The sequence below is a fragment of the Penicillium paradoxum genome (assembly GCF_028828445.1).
Source record: "Penicillium paradoxum strain IBT 22861 chromosome Unknown utg000004l_segment0_segment0, whole genome shotgun sequence".
In the NCBI taxonomy this organism is placed as follows: domain Eukaryota; kingdom Fungi; phylum Ascomycota; class Eurotiomycetes; order Eurotiales; family Aspergillaceae; genus Penicillium; species Penicillium paradoxum.
Window position 1 is genome coordinate 2,797,198 of NW_026643182.1, and position 14,979 is coordinate 2,812,176.

At 49.2% G+C, this 14,979-nt stretch overlaps 6 protein-coding genes across 6 annotated transcripts; 5 read left to right on the forward strand and 1 right to left on the reverse strand.

The window, feature by feature from the left end:
* Positions 1 to 1,611: 1,611 nt before the first annotated feature.
* Positions 1,612 to 3,303, forward strand: N7457_004755 (tetratricopeptide repeat protein; the record flags this gene model as incomplete). The annotated part of the gene is made up of 1 exon (XM_057175800.1): positions 1,612 to 3,303. One exon carries the CDS (start codon positions 1,612 to 1,614, stop codon positions 3,301 to 3,303), a length of 1,692 nt encoding a protein of 563 aa, XP_057032847.1.
* A 542-nt stretch (positions 3,304 to 3,845) lies between these two features.
* On the forward strand, positions 3,846 to 4,472 carry N7457_004756 (Zn(II)2Cys6 transcription factor domain-containing protein; the record flags this gene model as incomplete). Its single annotated transcript, XM_057175801.1, has 4 exons — positions 3,846 to 3,892; positions 3,941 to 3,986; positions 4,039 to 4,189; positions 4,240 to 4,472. 4 exons carry the CDS (start codon positions 3,846 to 3,848, stop codon positions 4,470 to 4,472), a joined length of 477 nt encoding a protein of 158 aa, XP_057032848.1.
* A 3-nt stretch (positions 4,473 to 4,475) lies between these two features.
* On the forward strand, positions 4,476 to 5,308 carry N7457_004757 (uncharacterized protein; the record flags this gene model as incomplete). The annotated part of the gene is made up of 2 exons (XM_057175802.1): positions 4,476 to 5,069; positions 5,216 to 5,308. 2 exons carry the CDS (start codon positions 4,476 to 4,478, stop codon positions 5,306 to 5,308), a joined length of 687 nt encoding a protein of 228 aa, XP_057032849.1.
* An 83-nt stretch (positions 5,309 to 5,391) lies between these two features.
* Positions 5,392 to 6,251, forward strand: N7457_004758 (uncharacterized protein; the record flags this gene model as incomplete). The annotated part of the gene is made up of 2 exons (XM_057175803.1): positions 5,392 to 5,585; positions 5,636 to 6,251. 2 exons carry the CDS (start codon positions 5,392 to 5,394, stop codon positions 6,249 to 6,251), a joined length of 810 nt encoding a protein of 269 aa, XP_057032850.1.
* Positions 6,252 to 6,559: 308 nt separating this feature from the next.
* On the forward strand, positions 6,560 to 8,767 carry N7457_004759 (tRNA lysidine(34) synthetase; the record flags this gene model as incomplete). The annotated part of the gene is made up of 3 exons (XM_057175804.1): positions 6,560 to 6,713; positions 6,793 to 6,969; positions 7,026 to 8,767. 3 exons carry the CDS (start codon positions 6,560 to 6,562, stop codon positions 8,765 to 8,767), a joined length of 2,073 nt encoding a protein of 690 aa, XP_057032851.1.
* Positions 8,768 to 9,099: 332 nt separating this feature from the next.
* On the reverse strand, positions 9,100 to 13,957 carry N7457_004760 (putative Rho guanyl nucleotide exchange factor; the record flags this gene model as incomplete). The annotated part of the gene is made up of 3 exons (XM_057175805.1): positions 9,100 to 9,669; positions 9,733 to 11,669; positions 11,731 to 13,957. The coding sequence occupies 3 exons, from the start codon at positions 13,955 to 13,957 to the stop codon at positions 9,100 to 9,102; spliced, it is 4,734 nt and encodes a 1,577-aa protein (XP_057032852.1).
* Positions 13,958 to 14,979: the final 1,022 nt, after the last annotated feature.

Genomic DNA, 14,979 nt, shown 5'->3' on the forward strand with positions numbered 1-14,979 from the left:
TAAAAGGAATTGCAGCGAGTGAGTCTCTCAGGTAGTCGCCAAAGCGCTGGATCAAACTCATAGCGGCTGCTATGAACATCATGGTGCCGGTGATTGAGGATTAAGGTGGCGGTTCAGCAAGAGGAATGCACGATGATAAACTGAGACTAGAGGAAGAGGTGAATGGAGAAGTGTCAAGGGAAAAGATACGCAAAGATCGTAAACAACGTTTGAAGTTATCCCGTACGTGTACGTGGGGACACCTGAGTCAAAAACACGTACGCGATAGAACATGACCGTCGCGGAATGATCTACTTCCCAAATAGGAAAATCGGGGAATACGCTCAATGCAGACTTCATCACGCTTATTTATTTGTTGTTCTATTGCGCCGAATGTGATCCACTGTATCCATATTTACTCTCATTGGCTATAGTGTCATTAAAAATCATTGCAGCGCTATTGGAAGGCTTTTGTCTGATGAAACCAAAGGCTAAAGCCATGTAGTCAGCTGACTTGCTTTTCCCATCCATTCGGTCTTTTATCTTCTTCCTCTGTGCATCTCATGGCTTTAGCCCGTATCGGCTGGTTTAAAAGCTCCTAATCGCCGAAGAGGGGGAACTTGGTGATCCGATCACTAGCTCCTGATTCTGGGCATTTTGGCTTTCTCATCACCCTCCTGGGACAGCCCTCTTGGGGTAGAATGTCAAAGCCGTCTGCGCTGCGAATCGCAATAGATCGTTCTTTTCTCTTGCTCTATCGACTTCTCAGCCCCTGAGATGAGCAAACTGGGTGTTTCCGATTGCCTACAACATATAGAACTGCTGACTTCGGAGCATACCCAGGTGATAGGTCCAAGTCGATTCTTCCGTTCAAGATGCTATACGGAATCCCATGTTGATTGCTACGCCAAGTCAGCCCAGATTCTACTACATATTTATGATCACTATTCCAGCCGCCTATGATGTTTGACCGTTGATCCAGGCTCTTGATTGACCTCCGATGTCGAGTCTTTGGCCTACAAAATGCCATTGCCAGCACACCCTCGTGTTGATGCAAGCCGCTGCGAGAAGCCGATCACGAATGCGAAACTCTACAATAGCAATGAAGCTGCTGCAATCCTCTCATAGGCCCTGGGATCGCGAATTTTGGGGCGGAATTTCCCGATTGGGGGACAGCATGTGATGGAGAAAAAAACGAGTGAAAAGTGTGGGCTGATCAGCGGGGAAAATAGGAGTCGCTAGAGGCTGCTTTTGAGGCTGAGATGCGGCCATCACTGCACACCCCGGTTCGATTGGTACTTTTCCTTGCTTTCAAATGGATTGTATGGGGTCATTTGCGACAGGGAAGACTGGGGATAATTAAATGACCCAAAATCGTGGACAAAAGGCTATCAAATCGAATGTTTCTGCATAGTCTATCGACCGCGGGTGCGCCAAGATCCAATAAGAAGCTGACCGTGCTCGAGTCATTTAAACAATAGTACACAAAGAGTCCAAGTAAAATCCCAGACGATTATATGGAGTCGTGAAAGTCCGACTCCGTTGGGTACAAGTAGTGGCGGGAATAACCCCGCCGAAACCCGAACTCTTCTTCTTCACCTCCCCGGGGACATCAGACCACAGATCTTCAAGATGACAGCATCACCCAAACCAGATTATCGATACAATCTGGGCTCATACGGGAAGAAGATTACCACCCGCAGTCCCGAGGCACAAACATGGTTTAATCGTGGTCTGGTGTGGGCATATGCCTTCAACCATAAGGAATCTGTCATATGCTTCAAGCAGGCACTGCACCATGATGCCTGTTGTGCCATGGCCTACTGGGGCTTGGCCTATGCTCTCGGTCCCAACTATAATCAACCCTGGGATTTTCTAGGCGATGAGTTGCCATCCGTCGTGGGGAACACATATCTGGCTGCAAAGAAGGCCCGGTTCCTGTCCTCAAAAGGAACGCCTGTGGAACAGGCCCTGACCAAGGCAATTTCCGCTCGCTATCAGAGTGATAAACCCGGTAGTATGGAACAATATGATGCACAAAATATTGCATATGCCGATGCAATGAAAGAAGCATACGAGAAGTTTAGCGATGATTTGGATGTGGTCGCTCTCTACGCTGATTCCCTGATCAGCCTCACCCCCTGGAAGCTGTGGGACCAGGCAACCGGAAAACCAAGATCAGGAGCCCGCACCATGGAGGCAAAGAAGGTGCTTGAGACAGCTCTCGAGCATAAAGATTCTTCGAAGCACCCTGGTCTCCTGCACATCTACATTCATCTTATCGAAATGTCTCCTTTCCCAGAACTCGGCCTGCGAGCAGCAGATCACCTCCGGGATCTTGTTCCAGATGCGGGGCATATCCACCATATGCCGTCCCATCTGGATGTCTTGGTCGGAGACTATCGAAGTGCAGTCCGCGCAAACCAGCATGCTGCCATTGCAGACGAGAAGTACCTGGCGCTGGAAGGCCCATACAACTTCTACTCTGTTTACCGTATGCACACATATCACTCACTCATCTATGCGGCCATGTTCGCAGGCCAGAAAAAGGCCGCGATGGAAGCCGTGGATCGCATGGAAGCTACTTTACCAAAGAAATTGCTCGCGGTCCTGGGTGATTACATCGAAGTCTTCATGTCTGTGCGCGCGCATATCATGGTACGATTCGGCATGTGGGATGAACTTATCGAGATTGCGATTCCCTCAGAATCAGAGCTGTACTGTATGACGATAGCGACACTTCACTATGCCAAGGGTGTAGCATATGCAGCCACGGGGAACGTGGTCGATGCAGAGCGCCAGCGTGAACTCTACAGAGCAGCTCGGGACCGGGTACCAGACACGCGCTTGGACTGGCCCAACAAGTGCATTGATATCCTCGGCGTGGCATCGGAGATGCTGGACGGGGAGATCGAATACCGGCGTGGGAATTACACAGAGGCTTTCGAGCATCTACGTCGTTCAATTGAATTGGACGATGGGTTAGGGTACAGTGAGCCCTGGAGCTGGATGCAGCCTACCCGCCATGCATACGCTGCTCTTTTGCTAGAACAGAATCATGTCGAGGATGCGGCCGCTGTTTACCGTGCTGACTTGGGTCTTGATGGAACTCTCATCCGTGCCCGTCAGCACCCGAATAATGTGTGGGCTTTGCAGGGCTACCATGAATGTCTGGTACGTCTTGGCCGAAATGATGAGGCCCGTGTTATTGAGCCACAATTGACCATCGCGATGGCCGTGGCTGATGTCCCTGTGACATCTTCTTGTTTCTGTCGTCTTGATACCTCGCACGCCCCGAAGATTGGCAAGGGTTGCTGCAAATAAAATTGATCTTGGATGTAAATTGTTTTTAACTTAGAGTGGCACTTTTATGGGATCTTCATGTTGTTTTTGGTGTCTTGCAATACAGTCATTTGGTCTTTTTTTGTTCTCATCTAGCGCCGCGGATCATGATAGCCAATTTATTGTTAATGTAAAAAAAAAAAAAATTGGATTTTGTAAGGACTTCCAAAATACCCCTCTAGCTTAAGTAGATTCTCTGTAATCGCAACAATAAGCTAAACAATCACCTCCGGCAGTCTTATAAGGCGAACGCAATGACGAGTTGACTCGGCGTTTGATCGAAAAATCAAAGGCCGAATGGAAGAACTTCGTGTGCTTGGATTCCTCAGACTGAGATGGATTGTATGAGCAACAACCGCACAAAGCTCTCGCCAAGCAAGATGAAGTCGCAACTGAATTAAGCTTCATCATCCCACTGCACGCTAGCGCAACTGCCGATGAGGGTATCGATATCACGTGCGGGGTGACCTCCATACATCGGCAACAGGAATCATTTGCCGACAGCATTCCATCAAGTGCACAGAATGCCTCGGATTGCAAAACCACCGGCAAAAGCTGCTTGTCTGGCATGGTGTGTTGCATATTGTCGGTTACTCATTCCTACGCTCACATTTTGCAGTCGAACATCGAAAACACGTTGTGACGGCCAAAATCCCTGTGGCAGTGTATGTTCAACGCCACGAGTATGGAAAACAGCTTGTTTGACTTATTTATTAGTGCTCGAGTAGAAGTAGAGAATGCAAGTATCAACCCAGTCGCCGCGGTGGTCCTCGCAGGGGAGCACGGTATGAAGAGGCCCAACGTCGAACTGCGCCAGGCAATTCACTGCTGCCGTCGTCCTCAATATCAAATGTCGATGATGAATTCGGTAAGCTCTTTCTCACTATTAGGTTATCTCAAAGTCTAATTATCGACCAGAACCATTCCTTGATAACATGATCGGCCTAGTTTCACCATTCGCCGGGATCCACAACCTCGATCTGTCCCCGGATTCTCTATCTATAGCGGATGGAGCCAACCAGATCTGGGGTCAGCTCACACCACATGCTGATAGTGCTTCTGGATCTGTTCCTTTAGCTCGCGCCGGATCGTCCCAAGTACGCGCGTATCAGTCCGAAGCGGAAATGTCTGTTCAAAAGCCACACGATTAAGAAATGACAACTGACTGGAAGTGCAGTGCCAATGCGTACTATATCTATGTACATCCATATTTACCTTTGTTGCCACCGCCAGTGAGTCAACAGCATAAAGATCAGCCCACAGTGATCCGACCTCCTGGGGAAAGTACTCAACCAGAAAAGGCCCATATGCCTTATTGGCCAACATCATCTCTGAGCCTTGCATTGTCCGCAATGCTGGTTCTCATACCTACCGCTGCAGACCAAGTCCCAGTGGCCGAAAATAGTCTTTCACTGAGGCGGTCGTATGCGCAACTATTTGCCCAGGCAGCACTGGCTGCTGTCGAGACAGAGGTTGACGCTTTGTCCCCTACATTGCGCATTAACGTTACAGATACAGATTCTTTTCGTACGCAAAGTAGTTTGCACCCTCAAGTTCCTGCTCAGCTTGATCCTATTCTGGCGCTCGTCGTCTTGAGTATTTATGAGTACTGCCAGCGTGGTAATGTATCCAGAATGCGGGCTCGTGGGAACCAGGCTATCACGACTGCGATGGATATCTCGCTCCATGCGCTGAACTCAACGACAACTGAATATTCTGAGGCACAGAGACGAGCCTGGTGGATGACAGTATGTCGAAGATGCTTGTTATTGCTAGAACCGTGCTCACCGGTGCTATATAGATTTGGGTGGCCTACCTATCGTCAAATTTCCTTCATGCCGTAAGTGACCATTCTAACCGTGCCATTTGCTATATCTGACTGGTTGATATTCAGCCACCAATTGTTTACTGGGATGATCCACGAATAACTACTCCTTATCCCAAATTTGAGGTCTATCTGGAGGTATATATTCAAGCTCTACTATGAATTTTGTTTGACACTCTGCTTACCGTGCAAAGCCATGGCCTATTATGATGAAAGCGCAAGAGGCTCTTTTTGAGTCTAACAAAATGGTCCACAACATCGAACGTGTGGACCAGACACCTGTCCTATCAGATTTCGACAGTCAAATCCGCAAGCTAGATTCGCATCTTGTGTCTTTGGCAAGTGAAGCAGATCGCCATCTTCTGACCATCTTCGACGAAGGACCTGAGGCATGTACAGCCGAAACTATGTGGATGCTCAGCCGCATGTTCATCTACGCGTAAGTGAACCATCTTCAACCTCAAATGTGCATCTTATTGAAATTTCCAGTGCCCGTACTCGCCTCCACCGTTTTCGGGCTTTTATGGACATACCCTTATTTTTAGATAAATACTGCGATCTGGCGGCAATCAACAACCAAACCTTCTCGCATCAAACATCCACTCCCAGGTGGGTGACGGACTGTGAGGCCTCATTTCCGTTCACCCAACAAGAATCCTCCAACATCTGCCTCAAATCCTCTCTTTCGATAACGAGAATATATCGGAATCTACCATATCCAAATCCCCTCGGATCCGACTCTTCTGTGGATGATTCCCTGGTAACGGGAAGATCCGCGCCTTCTGCATCTTTCAGATACCCTCAGACCATCCCTTACTTTGCATGCTCAGCTATGCAAAGTTGCTATGCTCTTTTGATGATATTACATCAACTGCGGGCGTCTTTGGCGACAGATCAGCTTGCAGATTGCTATCACTTGCTCAATAAGCCTGATCCTGCATCAGAGATTGCTGATGTCGAGAGGTTGAGGGAGGAGCTGCAGCATGGCGTGAGAGTCCTTGGAAGGAGCCTGAAGTCGGATGTAATCTTTGAGGGCGTCGGGGGTATGGGCCGTGAGATTGAGGGCGCCTATTTGGCTGCTTTTCCTAATTGCTTTGAGATATAGATCTGAAGAAACTGGAAACCATTTCTCAGATAGAACAGCCGCAGCCACCACTTGTATAGTTGCCAGTCTTCAAACTTTGACAAATAATTCAATCAAATCTCTCTAAAATTGACAAGTTCATATTCATAACATTGATCGCGATCTCTCGGGGAATTCCGGTATTTGCGCGAAGGCCAGCCACGCTCCCGGAAGAACTGATTCGCCGAGCCGATGATATTGATCCTGGGCTTCTCCTGTCCAAGAATTGAACTGGCTCAAGGATGATTTAGAAATTTTGGAGCCTGTATTTGATTCTGGGGAGAGTAGAAATGGCTGGTAATATATCCATCTCGCCATTTCTATTCCAGCGTTGTTTCCAGCAAGCATGGTCCGGATCGCGACGGGCTCGCGTCAATTACGGCAACCCCAAATATGGACAAAATGCCGATGATTATGATGCTTTACAGCTTCCGCGGAGGTTCGGTAAGTTTTTGAGTTTTTATTCGGCATGCATATTGTCATTATATTCGAATTTGCTCATAGCTAACGCGCGATTTGGTAGGCATTGCCGTTAGTGGCGGCGCCGACTCAATGGCTCTGGCATATCTATGCAAGCAATTAGAACGCTCGCCTGATATCGCCGGGGCTATCTCTCTCACTGCATTTGTGGTAGATCATCGCGCTCGTCCAGAAAGCACTCTTGAAGCACAAAAGGTTGCTGGCTGGCTTCGTGATATGGGTTCACCTCCCCTAATCTGAATGTTCAAACTATATGGTCTAACAAATTCCAAACAGACATCAAAACCCAGATCCTTAGTTTAGACTGGTCTGAAATCGTTTCAAATAAGAATCAATTGTCTTCGTCAAAGTCAGCATCATCGAGTTCCATGCCATCCGCCTTTGAGACGCATGCTCGCCGACTTCGCTTTCAAGCGCTCGGCATAGCCTGCCATGAGTTCAAACTTGAAACGTTACTCCTGGGCCATCATCAAGATGACAACGTCGAAACCACCATATGGCGGCTTTCCGCCGGTGCAAACGGGCTAGGTCTAGGGGGCATCCCCGAAGTTGCTCGAATCCCCGAATGCCACGGCATTTTCGGGGCTTCTGAAAGCTGGTCGACCACATCAATCCGGACGAAACCAGAGACAATGCCCCAAACCCGAGTCCGATTCAATGATCGAAATCGTGGTTTGATCACATTTCCTAATACAGATGCTGGGCCCATCAAAAAGCAACCAGATGAACCCCAATTCAATCTCACATCCGATGTACAAATCGCAAGTCCCGGCATATACATCTGCCGACCTCTGCTTCCCTTCACCAAAACAAGTCTCGTGGAGACCTGTCACAAGAACAAAGTCCCCTACGTCTCCGACCCAACAAACTTCGACCCAACCCTCACTCCCCGTAACGCCATCCGCAGCCTTCGCACCTCAAACTCCCTACCGCGTGCGCTGGAATCACAATCCATCCTCTCCCTCATCCGTTCAAGCCAGGATCTCCTCCAGAAGTCAAACGACCTATCCAACTCCCTTCTCTCTTCCCAATGCCGAATCCTAGATTTCAACCCCAAGGCAGGGTCAGCAGTCATCCAATTCCTGGATCCAAGCCCCGCATCCATGGACCCCCAACTCGCATCATTATCCACATCTCAAACCCGACAGATCCAAACCCTCGTTCTCCGACGCATCACAGAACTCGTCTCCCCATTCCCCGACAGCCACTTCTCCCTCCGCAACTACGAGTCACTAGTCCCCAATATCTTCCCCACTGCAGACTACAGTTCCCTTGGCACAAAACCCACACCAAATGACCAAGAAAACCGTCCGAAACAAGCGTTCACGCTAGCGGGTGTTCTCTTCCAGCCTCTCGCAAATGAATCATCACAAAACCCACAGACCGGCGATAATATCTGGCTGTTATCCCGGCAACCATTTATGAGAGACCGAGATCCCGTAATGCAAATCAGTGTCTCGCCTAATGGCAATTTTACTCCGTGGACTTTATGGGATAACCGGTTCTGGATGAGACTTCGTCTCGTCCCGAGCGATCCTGCGCGCGATCCTAGTGAATTAGGGAATCGTTTGTCAAAGGTTCCTCTTACGATACGCCCGTTCCATAAATTGGATATCGAACGGATACGCAGGGATACGGTTAATGCAAGGCCCCAGGGTGTGAAGAAGGATTCTGCTGCTGATCGGAAACAGCCTGGGACCTTTGAGCATATTAAAGCACTCTTATCTGCCGAAGCGCCTTCTCAGCTGCGCTTTACTCTGCCTGTGATCTCGAGGGAAGGTATAAATTCTAGACCGGGAAAGCCTGTGGATCAGAAGGTTCGGCAGCAGTTGGCATTGCCGACTCTGGACTATCGGCTATCTGGTCATTCAGCTGAGTATTCTTCTCTCGGTGAGGTGGAACTGACACATCTACGCTGGCGATGGAAGTTGAAGTGGCAGTGGATGTATAAAATGATTGACACTGAAGCACTGCGCCTAATGGGCTGGCCGATTGATAAAGATATCTCAGACAATTAGTGTACATGACAAGACTTAGACAAACAAAAAAAAAACAAGCCCGGCAGAAAAATTGATCTCCTGAGCTATGCATGCATAATCAATGGCTATCTGTGCGAATTTGCCAGTATGAAGAGTGACAAGAAATAGGGATGAATACAAGTAAGGAAGGCTCATGGACATGATGTGTATGCGAATGAATGAGTGATCAAAAGAAAGAGGCTTCGACGGTATCAGAATACAGGGTGAAAGGAAAGAATAGATGTGACGGTTGTCAGGTTATTGGGCAATATGATTCAAGGAAAAGGATTGGAATGAATGAATGGGACAGGACCTGAATGCTGTAGATTCTGTCATTGGTCGCTCGCTTTGAGCAGTGCAACGGCCGCTGACTGGGCTCGGAGGCCTCCGACTTCTCGCTTCAAGCGGAAGTTTTCTTTCTTCACCCGGCCAATCTCGTCTAGAGCACTCGCGAGCTGAGACTTCAAAGCGTCTTCTGCATGTCCAGATCGAACATCTTTCGCGATCTTGCTAAGCTCCGTATTGAATCGGTCATAGAGAGCTTCGTTTTCGGCACTAGCCTCGCGGTAGAGTTCGTCCAACTTCTTGACACGCTTGTCGCTGAGAACCAAGGATGACTCTAAGTCTCTTTCAAGGGCGGATATGCGGCCATTGTACTCCCCGGCGAATGTTTCAAATCGCGCTTCAAGATTGCGCATGCGAGTCTCAAGAGATGCGGCGATGGCAGAAGTTGGGCTGGTGTCTGCGCGGTCAAAGTCAAACTCGAGATTCATTGGGTTGGATTGTCTTGGTGGTGTGAGCTTCAAGGAGCGCAATTCGTTACCAATCGCCGAAAGTTCATCTTTCAGGCTCAATTCGGTGGACTTTTGGGTTTTCTTTTCCAGTTGAACACGATCACGTAACTAAAAAAAGGAGGTTAGCTAAAGCCATTATCTAAATAGAAGGGAGACGAACCTTTTGTGGACTTTGCATTCGCGTTCTCTGTGGTCTTTGCGAGGAAGAGGAAGATTGCGGCCGCTTGGCATCAGAACCATTGGTGGCTGACCTTTCTCGAAGGCCTGGGGTTCGTTGGGGAATGCCTGATGCGTGAGATCGCCTCCTTGGTTCATCGCATGGCAGGTCTGATACATCTCCCCGAGACTTGGTCGTACGCTCTGTGTGGGGGTCCTAGGATCAATGTTCTCTTTTCTACTCGGTGTAGTAGGACGGGATGGGGATAGACGGCGGATTGGTGACCCTAGCCGCGTGGGAGAACCAGACTTTGCCGGTGACTTGGAACGCATTGGAGATTTACCACGAGTTGGTGATTGACCACGCATAGGCGATGTTGATATGTAACTGCTATGGGGTCTGGATTGCTTGGTGGGTGTGACCACCTCTCCTCGAGGGCGGGTAGAGGGAGTCGTGGGACGAAGCTGCTGAGTGGGAGAGATACTAGATGCATCCGAGGATGATGTGGGTGGCCGTAAATCAGAAAGGGAACTTCTGCGTTTTCTACGAGTCCTTGGTACGGCATCTTCAGAGAATCCTTTGAAAGAGGACAAAGAAGGCGGCTGCTCATAGCCAGTGCCTGGCCTCGATATTTGCTCCTCGGATGCGAATCCGTACTGACGATCGCGAGAGGCAGGGCGATCACGAGATATAGGGCGATCACGGGATGCAGGACGAAAGAATCCTAGGCGGGCGTCCACATCAGTCGACTTTGAACGAATCAAAGTGCCTTTGGGTGTGTTCGGCTCTGACCCGGTCGCGGCCTGTTTCTTGCTCAATGTCCGTAGGATCGCTGCGACTTTACTTTCCCCTTCATTTTTGGCATTTGTGTGCATACCAAATCCAAAGCGCTTCCGGAAAGAGGAAGAATTGGAACCGACTGATCCAGTATTGGCATGGGACTTCGATGTATCACAGGTCAGCGTGCCTTCCACTGAGGTGCCGCCCGGGATGAAATCTTCAAAGAGGGTATCGAAGTCCTCAACGAGTCGATCCAAAAGAGAGACGTGGTGGCTGGGATCTCCGTCTTCTGTGAGTACCTCGGCAAACGCCATTGTCAAAGCACCGCGATCTCCGTCATTTCCAGATGCGTCAAGTAGTTCTGCAAGTAGACGGATGATCGCAGCTAAAGCTCGTCTATTCTGTGGGCTCATTTCTGTGAGAAACTTCCTGAACTGCTCATCAAAATCTCGTGGAATCATGGTATCAAACTGGCTTTGAACCCACTTCAGAGAAGAGGAGCTGAAGACGGGACCCATGCTGCTTCTCCAAGCATTGGCCAAAAAAGTTTCAAATGCGACAAACAGAGTATCAACTGGCACTTCAGCCGCCGCTTGAATTTTGCTGGGGTCTTCGAGCAAAATGTTGTAGAGCTCATTGACCGGCGCTCGGTCAACATAGTCCCTAACTCGAAGCATTCGGCCCAGGATGTTTCCACTCCGAGACTGCAGAGAGAGCACATATGCCGCAAAGGTTTGTTCCAGCAATCCAAACTGAGTATCCGATCCTTTTGATGCCGAAGCTCCAACGACTGAAATTTTATTTGCGCTTTCCTCTTTCTCCTTCTCCTTATCTTTATCCTTGTCCTTGTCTCTTTCTTTGTCTTTTCCTGGGAATGACGAAGGTAAAGTGTTCGATCTTGACAATGTGCCTCTTACCGGGAGCATTTTTGGGAATTCGCCGGTGAGAGTGGTCGATCCTGGTCCTTTGGAGTTGGTGCCGTTGTCACGACTTCCTCCCAACAGATTTGAGATCAATTTAGTCGGTGAGGGTGCCCGGAACCCTCGTGAGGACTTTACCTGTGTCATCAGGCTGCTGGCAATATACCGAAGGATCTCGAAATTGGAGTGAACCAGCGGTTCAGTCAGTGCCGGGTTTCGGGCACTGTATAGCGGTGATAGCAGATATTGAACTTTGTTTATTTGAGTTAGTGGTAAAGAAGAAAAATGATTGAATTGTCAAGAGCCACTTACGACGTCTTGAAAGTGTTGGAATGAAAGTTTCCACTGTGATCAAGTCTGTAGATCCAGATCCAACCACGGAATCAATATCCAATCGGTATTGATCTCCGTTGGGAGGAGAGATCGATATGATAACATCGAGATTGGAACTTTTCAACATCTGACCGCAAGTCGCTTTCGTGGTATCGAAAACGACTCGTATCGGGGATGCCTGAGCCTGGTCGAGCGCAGCGCTTTGCCCGTCCTCACATACACAGGCCAGTATTCCCACGTTACTTGCAGAACCAGTGGAAGGACTTCGCAAAGTCCATTTGCCTCCTTCTCTCTCACTCTCCGGGAATCGGCCTTCAATCCTTGCTTTAGAGATCTCTTCAACCAACCGGCTGGCTTTTCCTTCGTAAGTCGTAGCTAATTCCAAGGCAATAAGGTCCGTTCCGCCGCTAGTCTCAGATGTCGTGGCCTTGGCTGAAACTGGAACAACGAACAAAATCCGGCCACATGTAGATTGCATACAACGCACACGATGGAACTCCAATACCTGCACAACTTGCAGCTCTGATTGTGGCAGTACCGTGGACATATCGCTGGTTGATGATGCTGCGTTGTCGATATCAGCCAGCACACCCCGGGCCGTGGCCCGGCTTTCAGCGGACTTTGTTAATAGAACCAGGCAGTTCTTGTAAATCAACATGATCCCTGTAGTGTAGGCAGATGACTGTGGCTCCAGGCGGTAAGGAGACGTAATCTCGTTAAAATCGACTGCTGTAATCAGCCGACCTTCGGGGAATGTCTTCGCTGGCCATCCATTGACAAGCTCCTCCAGGCGTCGCAGGCTTTGAACGTGGCTCGATGGTGAATTGTTTTCTAGAGCACAGATGTCCTTCACAATATCTCGGGCTTTCAACAAAGTTCTCACCGCGGGATGAACCAATGGCAGGTTGCTAGTCATGGTATCGATCAGCAGACTGTATCGAGGGAGTCGCTGAACAGGTTCCATCAGCAAAGAGCGCAGTTTTTGTTCGCCGGTCTCATATACTCGCTTCGAGAAGCTGGAATTCTTATCTCGCATGAAAAAATTCAGGGTCTGTGCAAAACCTGTGTGTGCTCGCATGTAATCTCCATATGGCTGAGAAAATTGCGGTAGCCACTGGAAGAGAGCTTTTGCGAATGCCAGAGCTCCAAGCGGATCCGCTCGATCTCTGGGCAACCCTCGATGGTTTGCAGGGAGTTCTGTGTCCTGACCAATATCTGTGATGGCATCTTTCTCTGTCTCATCGAGCACATGTCGCATGTCATCGAGAAACCCTAGATTGACTTCCAGAATTTCATTCAAACATGGTGGGAATAGTGCCGCCAAGGCCGCCTCGTCGGGGCTGTTACTTGATGGCCCTCTGCCCATAGCGTTTTGTCGGAATTCTTCGGCCACTTCATGAACAAGGGAATATAATTTAGCGACATACCTCTCCTCAGTGTCGACCAGTTCACACATGGTGAGACGAAGGGCTTCTTTTTGACTTCTTGCAAACAGTCGAGATTTGCTGACATTGGTAGGCTGAGAAGGCGCACGTTTCAGTCGAGATGTTGGCAAAAACATAGGATCTCCCAAAGCCTCTATTAGAGGTGTATAAGGTCCGTACTGGGGGCTCTGGCTTTCCTCAAGGTCTGATCCCGCACTCTCCCGTCGATGGAATGGTTGTATAGTGCCGGCAGGAAGCACCACATCGATGTCAATCCACGGCACCTTACGCTCTTGGTATGCGCTCCGAATGTCATGAATGATTTCCGACGAGTCATCCACCTTTACCATACGATTGGCGAGATCCGCAGCATGCATTTCATCGAACATCTTGGGGGTCCTTCCTCCCGGTTTCCCAATACGAGCCACCCCCGTCAGGCGGTGCTTGACCGGGTCAGACAACTCGGCAAAGTACCTCAGCATGCTTACTGCAAGTCCGCGACACACCTCATCGCCTTGTTTTTCGCGGGGCAGATGATTGACTGCTGCATACACAGGGGCAGCCGGAGAGACCGTAATTCGAGGATAACTGTGAAACCCGGCTGGTGTGAATATATGAGCCTGGATGCGTGAGCTGCTCACAGTGGCGTTGGCTGTGGAGACAGCACCATAGAACACGAAGATCGATGCTAAACACGAGTCGACGACATGGTAAAGGCTGAGTTGTTCGAGAGGCAGGTCTGCCAGTGTAAGGCTCGCGGGCGGAGGTGGAATGGTTGCCATGACGAATGCTGATGCACTTGCGATACAAGTACGGAATGGAAGAAGCTGGTAGGCAGGCGCTATCGTCCGCGATAAACAAATGAAATGCGCCGAGGTCGGGCGTAGAAGGAACGACGTCGATGCAGTGAGGTAGCGAGTGAAGGAAAGCGCAATATCGTAGGGTCACGGGGTCACAGGGTCTGGGATTAAACGAGAGAATTGTTCTTAGGCGGGCTTAAGAGAAGGACAGTTTATGATCGCATGGATGTGTTATCCTGTGGTAAAGCGATCGCGACATTCGCGCTCCCCTCCATGGAAGAACAAAAAAAAATGATCTCCACTTAATTCATAGAGTCACACCAAATTCAGCACGTGCAGTGGCGTGGACAAAAAGAAAAGAAAGGAAAATCCCCCGAGGGAAAGTAAAGGGAAGCGTAGGACTGAGGGGGAGGCGTTTGTTTTGAGGCGGGGACAGAGAAGCGGTGGGTTGATATCACGATAGCCCCGATAGCTCAAGAGCGGGTATTAGCGCCGCACACTAAGAATAGAAAAGACCTTGAAGGTATATCCCAGACACCCCCGATTTGCTAAGAATCAGAATCGCTCTCCGAAGACAGTGCTGTCCACTTGTTTTTAATGTTTAGTCTACTAGGTTTGTCCGGCCAACGGTATCAACACCGTTGCTATCGTTGCGATCCCCAACCGCTGCAAGGACTACTAGTGTGACCAGTCATATCTGCACGATTCACGGAATATATGGGGTTCATCCCACCTAGTCCCAAATCGTCGTACACGAGCTTAATGCTATGACTTTCTGGGCAGGGTCCCAGATCTACTGAGCACGGGTCCAAATTCTATATGGATCGGTTTAAAATACAATGGCCATTATGTCTTGGACAGCTGAAGATACCTTCGCCATAAATAGCACGCGTGGTTGATGCGGAAATCCACATTTATTTACTCGGAAAATATATCAGCCACTATATCAATGATCGCCGAGGGAATATATTATGCGCCGATAAACGCGTGCATGCGGAAACATA